We start from the raw sequence: 14011 nt of genomic DNA, 5'->3' as shown, positions 1-14011 counted from the left end.
TAAATACTGGAATTATATTCTTGAAAACCACATACACATACACAGAAAAAAAAAGAGAGGCAGTTAGTTACATAATACAGAATGCTCAGTAAATTTTAAAGTGCTAGATTACTACTGTATTATTTACTCTAAGGTTCCCCGGCTCATGATCTGTCCTAATTTCCCTTTATTCTCCTTTCCCATTAAATCCATAACTTTTTACAGATGTCAAAAGCTCAATTCAATCTTGAACATTTAACCCTCTGGTGTTTACACAGAATATATCAAAACACTGAATACAAAGTGCCCCTTCTCAAGAAAACCTCTACTTGGGCTACTGCTATTTAACAAAGGACAAGATTGTCCGTTAACCATGACCCAATGTGGGTCACAACTGTCCAATGTGGAAGATACTAGCCACACGTGTTGTACTAAATTTAAATTACTTGAAATTAAATAAAATGGAAAATTCAGTTCCACAGTCACACCAGCCACATTTCAACAACTCAACAGCCACACGTGCCTTGTGGCAACCACACCAGACAGGGCAGATACAGAACATTCCCATCACTGCAGAAAGAGCTATTGGAAAACAATGAATTCATCTTCATTTGGATCTTTTGCTCCATTCATTTCTTTATTCTACACCCATTCATTTAATCAACTGATAAAACAGTTCAAGTGCTTTTTCGCTGTTGAATAAAGAGCTATATGTTGACTGAGTTCCTTGGGGAGATTTATAGTTTTGGTGAATAAAGAAGGAGGTCTCCTCTAATTCCCAGAGCTCAGACATTTGGTCTTCACTGGCATGCTGTCCCGGTAGGGCAGAGGGCTCACTCATGGAAGGGCAGCCTGCTCCTAAAGGGCTCAGGGCTGCTGTAATGTGCTGGTGGCACAACCCTAACAAGGTGGCGAGTGAAGTTCAGGAAAGCGCGCCAGGTGAAACAGACTGGCCAATTACACGTCTCCATTAATTAAAAACACGGTGGGGCTTTTTTTGGTTTGTTTGTTTGAGAATAAGTATAAGAATAAAAACTCACCTGCATGTAGCAAGAGGAGCAAACTGAACACCCTTCTCTTTGCATTCCCTTGTTATTCTTTCTTTTACATTTCTACAGAGATCTACAACCCTAGAAAACATAATTAAATACAATGTTTAGTTTTCAAATAAATTACAAAAATTCTAATAAATGCTCATTTACCTGGCATCCTTCAAGTTAGAAATTCTCTGAACAGAAACTTTTATACTTATTCATTCAAGAATGAACAAGAGCCTTTATCATTCAAACTGAACCTTCCATTCATTACTTCAAGGGAGCAAAGTCCTTTCTTTTTTTTCGTTTTTTGCCATAGGAAAGACAGAAGTCAGAACATCATACTCAAGTCTCCTGAAGACAGTTTCCTACACTTAGGAAAACCCAATTTCAAAATAAATTTAATTAGAAGACTTTAAAAGCTCTAAAACTATAAAGAACATGTTAATGAAAATTTAATTGTAGGTTAAATATAAAAATAAATTAATAATCATGATGTTATAACAAATGTTCAATAGACTATTCTCAAGCACTGAGTTAAAAATCCAGTTCAACAAAGGCTTGCTGGACATGTAACCTTGTGGAAAACTATGCTAGGCTGTTTCACATTACAAGTCAATGAAAAGAGTGGGGGGGATTGATAATATTTAACAATATTAATATATATTTTTAATGGGAGCTGTATGTAACATATTGTTATAACTACTTAGTTTCATCTGGAAAATAAAACTCTTAAGGTACGTAGAAGCCATTTTATTCTCCACTAAATATCCTGGCTACGTACTGACACTGATTTTGTGTTTTAAACACTGGTCTGTTTAGAATCATAAGAACAGAAAAATACCAAAGAAACTCAAAGCCTGGCCTAACTCTAATCTCAAGGCTGATTTGACTGTGTGAGAACCAATTTGATATAAATAATAACATTAAATGTTTTATAAAATACATTAAAGTTATCTATATTTCCAATAAGAACAAAGAATACGATTAAAATATAAATGAGAAAGATTTTAGTATTTTATTAGAATGTCAAATTTTATTTTTATAAATACAGTATCTGGAAGTTTTATAAATTCTAATTTTGCAAAACAGTGCTCTTAAGTTAAATTCTGTTTTATTCTATGAGAGCTGCACACAAATACGATTTTTCAATGTTATCTATACCTCGTTTATGGAACGGTAAGAGTACATGTTTTTAAAAAATCTCTTCTAAAACATTTAGATTATTGAAATGTAATGTATTTTTATTTTGAAAATCCAAGTTATAAAACAAATTATTTAAATATAAATAAAACCTACTAAGCTTTAATATCTACAGGGGTTAATGAATATTGCAAATATATAAAAGTAACAAGCTCTTTATCATGATTCTATAAAATGGAGTTTAAGTACTACATCATAATAATACATAATAAAAATGAAGAGGAGATGGGACAAAGAACAAAACAGGTCTGTTATAACCCTTAATTGGAATACTTTCTAGAAATGATTTATAGAAAGGGAGGTCTAAAAGCATTCTCTCACAAAACTTGCACAAGTTCAATACAATCCATTTGGACCAATCATATAGGAAATAAACATAGATGTGTATACTTTTAAATTCTTAACTGATCTATTAGCAAATTTAACACTGTTGACCATTTCCTCTTTAAATAAAATCTCCCTGGCCTTTGGGCTTCTCTCACATTACTGGTTTTCCTCTAAATCCCCCAGATATTATTCCTCAGTCTCCTTTGCTCTTGTTTGTATGACTATCCCTTAAATATTGGGGTTCCCTGGACTTCTTTCTTAGGCCCTCTTTTTTTCTCTTCATCCATACTATCTGTAAGTGTTTATAGATGTATCTGCTCCCTTGGTTTCAATCATAGTCTAATGCTAGTGTATCCAAAATCGTTCCATCTCCTACTTGGACCTCTTAGATAGCTATTTTAATAGGCTGCATTCTTACACTATTTCGGAGTTCCTCCATAAGACTCCATGTAGAGTATTCACTGACCACCTAACAGGTGTACCTGTTGTGCCAGGGCCACGAAGGAATACAGAAAAACTAGTTAAGACCGACAATCCCTTAAGAGATTTATACATGTAAATGCCAAGAGACCTAATAATGTGTGAGGGTTGAAGACGCTGATCCCATGGGCTGCTGATAACATACATGGTCTCTACCCAGCTAAAGGTTTGAAAGAAAAAGCATTGCTAAATGGGTAACAAGCAAATTTCATGTCAGGAATGTAGCTGCTTTCCCTTCATTTTATTTATTAAAACTTCACCTGAAGTTTCATTTAAAAACAAACCAAATATGCAGCCCTGTATAAAAAAGATACTGCCAGTGAGTCAATTAAATGAATATGTAAGCATATACAAGGCAAGGATAAAGAAAAAAAAAAAAGAGAGAGCAAGTTTAGGTTCCACAGTTGAAAGAATAAAAAGACAATGATAATCATCAGTTAGTAATAATTGAGGACAAAGAAATACATAACACTGAAGGAGTAACACTACACTAAGCCACATTTCCCAGCAAGGAAAGGTATTAAAGACTAAAATGGTCTTTGAGATAACTATGAACAGCTGCCAAACTGTATCTGTTGTTCAAAAGTGTCAGATGTTGATGAGTTGATAATACTTTTTATTTACAAGATTTATTCTCCTTAGAATTAAATTAAATTTAGTATCAAAATCTGTGAATAACAGATTGATACTATAAATTTGGTTATTACTTTATAGTGCATGAAATATGAGCATCAATGTACCAAAAGTCATAACCCATAGTAGATGAAGACTGAATGAAGAAGAGTAAAAAGAATTCTGGGGGAGAAAAAAAAGAGGTTAGGGTAGAACAAAAATGTTAAGATATGTAATATCTAAGAGGTGGATTCATGGGGATTTGCTATATCCTATATACTTTATAGTGGATTAAAATAACTTGTTAACTTTATAAAGAAGAAGTAAAATGTAAGGCATACTAGAATAAAATGTACTAACAATTTCCTTAAGAATTTTTTATTACTGAATGAACTCAAGAGTCTGTTTTTAATAAAACCACTTCACATTTCCTAATCAGTTTTTACTACTAATTCCCTAATCAATTTCTATACGTGTATGTGTACGTAATTTAAAAATAAAAATTGTACATAATTTCTTAAATTGGGTATCTTTCAGAAATCGCTGAAATGCAAGTTAAAATCTTGCTTAGTAGGACCACACAAATATCAAAAGCTAACTGATATATTACAAAAGAAGGTTAACTGTTTTTATAATTTGGGGGCACGTTTTAGAAAATACTTTAGCATATTAAACATTTAATAATTTAAATCAAAGCCAAACAGAAACCACATAGTGACACTTAGTGTTCAATAAGACTTTTTAAAATGTAAACTTCAATAACACCTCTTCCTTCTCTGGGACACAAACAAATTTGCTTCAAACCAAAAAAGTGGCGTACAAATATGACATTCTGATAAAAATACTAATTTAAATAAGAGTGATCACCTTGTTTCTTTATAAAATTTTGAAAGTTTACATATTCACACACAAAGACACATTACTTGAGCAACTCGTACAGCATATTTTAATATAAGGCATTTTATTTCATTTTACCTGTCCCAAGGAGCAGAAGTCTCAAAAGATTCTCCTAATACATAGTATTCCAAACCCAAGTCCTGTTAAGACACATACACAAAAACCAAGACATTACAACAGATGTAGAAGAATCAATAATATTGTGCGCATTTCATGTTCATTGTTAGTATTTCATGCGATTGTTACATCCCATGTTCCTACTTCAGCCTCTACGGCTCTTTGCTACCCACCTCATAAGAACAGTGGGAAGTGGTCCAGAGATAGAGCCTGCGGGAGTATAGGAACTTTGTCTTGTTCTCCTCTCCACCCGCGGCACTGGGCAGAGGGCCTGACACATGATGGAGTCTCTATCTAGGAACTGTCCGTGCACATGGAGAGAATACCAGCAGCACAGATTTTTAGTGGCCTACACAGCAAATGAGCCAATACCAAAAAGTGACCATCGGCACTGAAGGAGCAGAGAAGTAGGAAAGTTGGGGGAGGAGAGACTAGAGGAAGGAGAGGCTATCTCTTTCTTCAAAGCAACTTTTCTTTATAAAACAAATTAAAAAATACAGTGCCTCTCTTTGTAGTGACTGAATAGACAGAACATTTGAAAGCACCTCTGCTAGGAAAATATATTTTATAGCATATAAGTAACTTATAACACTAATTTCTTTACCCAAAATAAATAATATATAATTCTGTAATTTTAAAACTGGAAAGTATAATTCTGTAATTTTAAAACTGAAAAGAGCAACACACAAGCCACCAGGCATATAAATATATGAAAGAAAATGTTATAAGGTAGAAAAGTCAATACATCTTAAGTTTTCACTTCTAGTAAAATGAATCACTTCAACTCTACCACTGGTTAGCAGGAAAAATCCTGAAATTACTCTCCTAAAATGTGTGTTTTTCCCTTATGCATTCATTTATTCAGTAAGCATATATTTGGTGACAATAGTATTAAGCATAGGGAAAATATAAAAGAAGATAAAACTAATAATCTCCCCTCCCTCCAAAAATCTCTCTCTAACTTGCTTTTGATTGTTTCAACAATCTGGAATTTTAATAGTTAAGAAACTTAGAACTGTGTCTATGCTGTACTTCTTGCAGTTATATTTCATTTTCTAGAATTCTGAGTGTAGTATTATGGGAAAATGGTCAATATCCTCAGAGAAAAGGCCCAACAAAATTTTATGTATACGCAAATGCTTACTATGGGAGAACTTGGGGTACTGACAGTTTGTGGAGGTAAAAATTATAAGACCTAAAATCATCTATTACCTTTTAATAAACTGTAAATCTGTTAAACACAACTTCTAACACAGCACACAGGCAATAAATATACTTCTTGTTATCAGCATGGGGGGAGAGGATGGCAGGAAGACCTACATTCTTCAAATTCATTGCAATCTGAAATTTAGATCTTACCCAGGATTAAATTATTTATAAAATGAGAACACAACTCAAGCTTTCTTAGAGAAGTAAAAACAAATTTTATATGTTTATGTAAGTATTTCCTTCGAATAATTTCCAAGTGAAAAAACAGAAAATTCAGTTTGAGGAAATCAAATTCTTAATAGGATAGCTGAGAAATGATCTATTAAAACAAGACGCTTCAAATTACGTAATAAGCAATATTTTAAAAAAGTAACCCTAGCAATAATAGCAGAAAACAATTAAGAAACTTTAAGTTTGTTACAGCCAACGTAGAGAAACAAAACAAAATGAATGAACAAATGAATAAACTTTTAGAAGAACACCTTCATATCAATAAGTAGAGAACACTCTTGAGGTTAATATGACTAATAAAGTTTCTCATAAATAAAAAATTTAGAATTAGAAAAATTTTAGAGCTCAAATACACTCAAATTATTTCTTTAATTCTATACAGCAATCACACCAGTGAATCAATAACTAATTGGAATCAAGTTAAATACCAACTTTTAAAGACAGTTAAAGAAAAATTTATACATCTTTAAAACAGATTATGGATCACGTGAGTAATGCTGATAAATAAGACAGCCTGATTCTAACTAAATAATGTTAGAAATGGCCTGCTCAACTCTGAGACAGAGAAAGGCTCCATTCTCCTAAAGAACAGAAAGACCTATTAAAAATCTTTAAATTCCTCAAAAGTATATATGGAAGATTTAATTCAGAATCTGTAAATCTGTTCATCACAATTCCTAACATAGCACACAGGCAATACATATACTTTTTCCTTATCAGCATGGGGGGGAGGGAGCAGTAAGACCTACGTGCTTCAAATTCACTGCAATCTAAAATTTAGAGCTTACCTAGGATTACATTAAAATGCTTACTGTGAGAGAACTTGGAGTAGATTTATAGCTAATTCTGGATTTCTGTAAAATGATGTGCTAAATTACAGTAGGTTAAAATTTAAGAAAATAATTCTATTCACTCAAAGTAAAAAAAAAGTATTGTTTGCAACATAAACTGACAGGAAAATATGAGACAACTTACTCTAATGTATGCAATGACATAGGTCAGCAAATAACCTCTCTGTCCATTATCTTCTCCAGCTGCCAATCCACTGTAATTAAAGAACTGTTAATAAATATCAAATGAACTATTAAAAATACATACAACTAACAAAATTGATTATGATACCCCAAGATAACGGCTTAAAAGATTAACATATATTACATTGCATCCCATTTTTAGTTTATTCTCATTTACCATAAATATATCAAAGAGCTGTCAAGAGAATAAGCTTGGATAACAAGAATCTGAAAGCACTTTTAATATTTCAGTTTGGTCATTAATTTCAAACTTTTATCCACCCAACTAATAAAACTGACTCATGAACTCAACTACTTTCACCCATATTGTCAAAAGAATAGAAAATTAGACATGAGAAACAAACTTAAATAATCTTCACAAGCATAAGATATTTAAAATACTCTCATTATATTGATATTATATTCTTATTCATGTATTACTATAACCTTATTCATATATAAAGATGTGCAATGAATGACTAGGATTTGCCAAATACCAAGACATTTCTTCAATACTTGAGCACATAGTATTTGGAATATTAGACATGGTGTTTATTTTATGAAACTTAAGACTCACATGAGAGACAAAACATACTTACACAGAAATACCAAACTTTATGAAGCAACATATAGACAAGTATAAGACCAATAGGTAAGGTCTTATTACTATGAACACATGAACTATCCATTTCAATTTGAAGTAGTTTTATCCATAGAAATTGTATTTGGTGATCTAGTTAGAATCAATCACACGTACCACAGAATTCAGTACAAGACCTCTGCTTTGTAAAAGTCATTCTTTTAAAAGCCTGAATCATTACTAATTTCCACTACCTTCAGTAAAGAGTTTTTAATTTTGCTTCTTTCCACCATCAGGAAGAATTAAATTTTAACTATTCTTAGTCAACTAAATAAAACCTACCCCAAACTCTCACAGTACTCACCTAAAAATTCCTCCATAAAACCAGATAAAAAGAAAAGTATCTTTCTTAGGTCATGACTGGTGATTACCTTTTATGTCTCTCTTCTCAATACCCTAACTGTACTTCCTTATCTCAAGATGCTGAGCCCCTAACCATGGTGTCACCTAAGACTCAGGTCTAGAGCCTCTGTGATTTGAGCCTCTTCTATTAGAATCATTTCTCTTATGGCTTCAATTAGTACTTTATAGTGAAGTCCTTTACCCCCCTGAAGTTCTGCCTGCTTTTGGAGGTAAGTAAATAATACAATGTAGACGTACCCTCATTCCATGCATATACTGTAAGGTAATTTTAGGCTAGGAAATATGGGCTAAATCAGATTTTCTGACTTAGTATTATAGCTGGATCAACACGAACTAGTGACATCCAAAAGGAGTGACAAATACTAGATAGGAGCAGCTGTAGTCTAAAATTACTTGGGGACAGAGTATATTGAAATGAAGGAGGTTGTTTGTATTGTTAGAATGTTAATGAGTGAAGACGACAGAACTTAGGTCAAACAGCTAAAAATGAAAAGTAAGAAATAGACAATTCTGGGTTCAGTGTGTATGGATGTGAGGTTGGGGGTAGGGAGTCAAATACAGTTCCAAAGCAGAAAGGAAACTAGTGAGAAAATTGCTGTGGAAGTGCTTGGAGGAAAATAACTGAGCCCATACTCCAGATGGGTATGACACAGTCAGACACTAAGTCCAAGAGCAAAAACACTACTAATCCAGGAAACAAAAACAGTTCATCCCGAAAATAGTGATAGAAGGAAAGGGAAGGGAAGGGGAGGGGAGGGGAGAGAAGGGAAGTGAAGGAGAGTGAAGACTAGAAAATGGTTGAAAAGACCTGCACTGGGAATCTTTGAGAAGGTGCACTCTAAGCATGTTTTTGGTGAGAAGTAACAGGTATGAACATTTAGTAGGCCTGTCCCTCTTACATGAGGATGAGAAAAAGTCCTACTTTGCAGTCTCAGGTCAAGCCATTTTTCTTTAGACCCTCTTCTAATATCTGTGTGTGTGTGTGTGTGTGTGTGTGTGTGTGTGTGTGTGCGGGAGGGCGGGGTTCTGTTCCACTTTGGAATCCAGTTTGACAAACCACACAGAAACATACACTCTCTTATTTAAAGCAGGAAGAAATCGATGTCCATTCTAAATTCATAAGCTCCAAAGGAGAAGAAAAGTCTCTGGGTTTGCTTTTCTGAATCACTGGTTTCCCTGCGAATATAGCCTTTTCAAACTTCTCTGTTTTTCAGCTTTCAGAACTATGGATCTTCTAGCCAGAATTACCTTAAGATACGATATGTAAAAAATAGTAGGGCTTAGAAATTAAATGCTTCTAACTTGCCACTTTTGCAGCCACTCCAAAACACTATACTTAGATTTAAACTGCTTTATGTTAAAACAGCAACATCCATCCCCTACTTCCTACTCCCCATCACAAATTTCAAACATCAATTAACAAGGTTCTTAAACAAATTTAAACCTGTTTCATGAGGACAGACTGGGAAGACTAATGAACGAGGAATGAGACAATCTTTTTACATAAAAGAGCCATCTGGTGAACCTAATCACTCTCATGTTGAATTACATTAAACAACTTAAGCACATACTTTAAAAATAATGATAACATATTACCTCAAGTTCTATGGTAAATGTCAATACATTTGTTATGATTGCTGACAGGTCATGTTTATTCGGCTTAGCGATGTTTATTCTGCTTAGTATATTAGCAAACATAGGAAAACAACCAAACTATGATTATTCAACATTTGGCTATTACGTTCTGTTGGATTATATGTGTACAAAGGTATGTAACAGTGTTAGGGTAGGAGTGGCAGGCAAGGAGGAGAAATGGCTAAGATAACAAAAATGTTGTAAACTGTTGGGAACACTGCATTAAAAAGCAACCATTTTAAAGCCAATGAGGTGGTGGGAACAGAGGCTAAACCAAAAGGACGGAAAATGAAGGAGATTGATAATGCCCTAACTCAAAGTAAAATACAGGAGCTAAACTAACTTAATGGAAACTTTAGCAGAAAGAAATTTAGTACCAGAAGGTAAAGGGGTGGGGGATGGGAGATGAGGGTAAAGGGGATCAAATATATGGTGACGGAAGGAGAACTGACTCTGGGTGGTGAACACACAATGGGATTTATAGATGATGTAATACAGAATTGTACACCTGAAATCTATGTAATTTCCCTAAAAATTGTCACCCTAATAAGTTAAAAAATAAATTAAAAAAAAAAAAAAAGAAAGAAATTTAGTGGTGCTTTCCTCCATGCCATTGTGCAGAAGTAAAAACGATTGAGGAGTAAGGGTTGAAAGAAAGAGTGGAATCTTAAATAAGAAAACTATCCTAGAGAGACTGGGGTAGGTTGTAGGGGTGAGGGTGGGGTGGGAAACAGGACTTCTGCTAGAAAACCACACAAAGATATTTCCAAATATCAAAAAAATCAAAATAGCTCTAAGTCATCTGCCTAATGACAGCCTGGATTGTTCAACACAGATTTCTGCATCTAAATGAAGGGAGCCAGGATGAAAGTACGTTAAGAAACTAATTGTATGTAGCAAACAGTAATAGCAAAAAATGAAACCTTAATCAGAGTCCAAGTTTTTAATGCTTTATCCTTGCTTTAAACGGATACTTCATCTCCAATAATTTATTTTTAATGGATGAATTTAACACAGGTTTTGTTTAGTATAAGCAAACTGCTAGAATTAAATCAATAGCTCTGGGCCTCGGTATCAGTATCTAAAAAGACCTAGATTCATTTTAAGGATGAGTCCGTCTTACTTTTAAGTTGTGAATGGCTGGTGTTACAAGAGAAAAACAAAACTGGCATTACATGAAAAGACAGTTCATGATGATTGGTTGCTCAAATGAAATAAAACTGACAAAATGGTTCTGATAAATACCTAAAGATTAAAATACACCTGGAATAAAAGTAAACATTCACAAAGAATGCAGATTAAGCATAATGTGTATGATACATTTCAAGTTCTGAAATAAAAAAAGAAGACGAGTATCCAGAAAACTGTTAGTTTATGTACTTAAGAAAGAAAGGAAAAAAATGTGGTCCTGATAAATGGCATTTGCACTAGAATTCCCATTGATCAATCTTATAATCCATCAAGCAGACAGACAGAAACCACCCAATCATTATTCAGTTGGTTATAAATGTGAAATGTTTTCTGTTTCTTTATACCGGCACAAAACAGTAAGTGACAGGGGGTGGAGTATACGTAATTTATCAAACATTTTGATTAAACACAATTTCCTTTTAAAAACATACTCATAGGATGTTTTATACATATACTATTACCACTAAATAGTAACATGACTATGAATTTTTTTCATATTTCACTCTAGCACAACAGCAAATATTATACAATTAGCATTAATGGAAAATACAATAAAATATTCAATATATCATATATATGTGATTAGACAAGAGCAATATACCAATCTAACTTCCTGCAAATTTTGAGAGTAAACCAACACAACATTTTAAGCTGTGATATATTACCATAAATTTAATACTAGAAAGGGTACATTAACAACTGCTTGGAGATATCAGAATTTTAGCTGAACTTTCTCTTGGCATTATGAACTTAAAGCCATACCCAAATTTTGCAGCAATGTCATACACTTGTTTTTCATGTTGAAGAACCTTCTCACGGTCTCCTTCAAACAATAATGTAGCAACACTTAGCTGATTTGGATCAAATCCTTTAAACTACAAAAGGAAAAAAAAAAAGAAAGAAAAAAGAAAATTATTATTACAGATAAGTCTTATCCTACAAAATACTACATCAAAATACATTTTGCTCTTTTTACCTTCTGATCTGGGCTCAAACACACCAACTCTTTAAAAATTGACCTTTGGAACTTTAGATGCCAATCAAAAAGAATGCTTAATGCACCTTTTTAGGTCATTACAATATAATAAAACTATGAAAAAACACTTCATTTCAAAGTATGCCACAGTGTCAATTGTAATGACATACTGATATGTAAACACAATAACTTATGAAAATTATACCTAATAAAGAATCAAAACTACCAAAATGATAAAATATAGTAGAGTAGCAGAATGTCGGGAAAAAAAATAAAAGCACCAGCATCCTTACATACTACAATAAGTTCTTATTAAATAATATATTCAAAGGAGATCTTATGCATAAACTTAAAATACAAAATATCTAAGAATACTCTTAAAAGGAAATGCATAACTTCATTATGAAAACATGTCTAAAAAAAGTTGAGAAAGACGTATGTTCCTGAAGGCATAAACTAAGTATTATAAACGTGTCAATTCTTGCTGAAATTAATAAACTAGTTTTTTCCAATTCTAGTAAAAATCTCGATGGACTTCCTAAAATGGGGAAGAGTTTCTAAAATTTTTCTAAGATAATAATAAACAGAGAGGTGATGGTGACAAGGAAAATTCCAAAAAAAAAACCAATAGGGAGAACTAGACCTACAGTAATTAAATCTATTTACTTTTTTAAGAACAAAAGCTCATTTTAAAAAATCTGATATATTAAAATGGAGCCCATTTCTTGGATAAGTAATCAATGTCAGAGAAGCAAAGATTAGTTAGTTAATAGTGCTGTGCCAACTGGTTACCAATTGTGGGTGGGAGAGATAAAGATTAATTTAGATCTTTATCTCACATCATCAAATTGAAAAAATTCAAATCGTAATAAAGATTAAAAAAAAGTCTTTTAAGTTCCCATTTAACAAAAAAGCAAGAGAAGAAAATGGTTCTAATCATAGTTCTGGAGGAAGGAAGGCTTTCTAAGCATAGTAGTAATTAAATCATCACAGGAAAGATAAAAATTTGAAACTTTTGCATCAAAAAGAATAACTCTTATTTTAAAGGGAGTTATCTGACTGGAAAAATTATTTACAACCTTTATGACAAAGGCATCTAATAATTCCATTACTCAAAGGGCACACACTGAAGCACCAAGTAAAAAAACATGAAGCTGTCACCCCTGGAGAAATAACCATATTCCACTAATTCACAGAAAAATTTTATCTAGGAAATACAGGGAAATGGTCAGTCTCATTGGAGTTTCAAGAAACATCAACTAAAATAAAGTACTATTTCCCCCCCAAGATTCAATAAATTTAAAACATAACAAAACGAAACTCACACAAGCAACAGGAAGGATGCAACAAAAAAACAGCATGCGTGTATTGCTAGTAGCAGTAGTGTAAGCTGGTATAAACCATTAGGAAAGGATTTCAGCAAAAAAAAATCTATACTCTTATTTCACTTCCAGATATCTACTATAGAGGAAAAAATGCAAACTATAGAAGATGTTATATGCATGAAACTGTTTAATACAGTGTTATTTTTAGGAACTTCAAACCTGCAAAAAATTAAAAATTTTTGAAATCGAATGTCATTGATATACTTAAATATTTATTCCACCACAAAAAATAATAATTATGAAATGTACACTGCAACATGAAAAAACATACAATAGGTTCATTATATGAAGGGGGAGATGGCAAGAAACAGAAAGGGTTACTATCCTAAGCATTTAAAAATTTAGCATTTTATAAAAATTCTTACCTTTGTAATATAAAACTTTTTTAATCCATCCAAAAACGATGTAAAAATAGAGGAAACCTGAGGTTTTAGAGCATGACCTAAGAAAAAAAGTTAATATTTTAAATTAACCAATTCTATGTTTTTCAGAAGATCAACAGGCTACTTTAACTTTGTATCCTAAAAGAAAGTGAACATTTTCAAGACTTTCATTTTTCAAATCTCCGTTTTATATATAACATATTGATTCTAAGATCTACATCTTTTATCTTTATCTCCTTTCAAAAGTCACAACTTTTTGTTTACACAACCTTCTTGGTTGTTTTATTTTTAACTCAAATTACTATATGTAATTAATACTACATGGAATTTAGATTA

At 32.6% G+C, this 14011-nt stretch overlaps 1 protein-coding gene across 1 annotated transcript in view; it reads right to left on the bottom strand.

Moving 5' to 3' along the window:
* The window catches only part of AGPS (alkylglycerone phosphate synthase), a 122801-nt gene that overhangs the window by 25263 nt on the left and 83527 nt on the right, over window positions 1–14011 (bottom strand). The window contains exons 13-17 of the mRNA XM_019739330.2: window positions 13658–13734; window positions 11694–11806; window positions 7065–7134; window positions 4611–4672; window positions 1020–1109 (exon numbers count right to left, since the gene is read on the bottom strand). Coding sequence (XP_019594889.2) covers window positions 1020–1109; window positions 4611–4672; window positions 7065–7134; window positions 11694–11806; window positions 13658–13734 — 412 coding nt within the window. The remainder of the gene's footprint in view (window positions 1–1019; window positions 1110–4610; window positions 4673–7064; window positions 7135–11693; window positions 11807–13657; window positions 13735–14011) is intronic.

Source organism: Rhinolophus sinicus, linkage group LG01, assembly GCF_036562045.2.
Source record: "Rhinolophus sinicus isolate RSC01 linkage group LG01, ASM3656204v1, whole genome shotgun sequence".
Taxonomy (NCBI): Eukaryota; Metazoa; Chordata; class Mammalia; order Chiroptera; family Rhinolophidae; genus Rhinolophus; species Rhinolophus sinicus.
The sequence above is the reverse complement of the archived record's forward strand: the minus strand, read 5'-3'. Positions and strand labels throughout refer to the sequence as shown.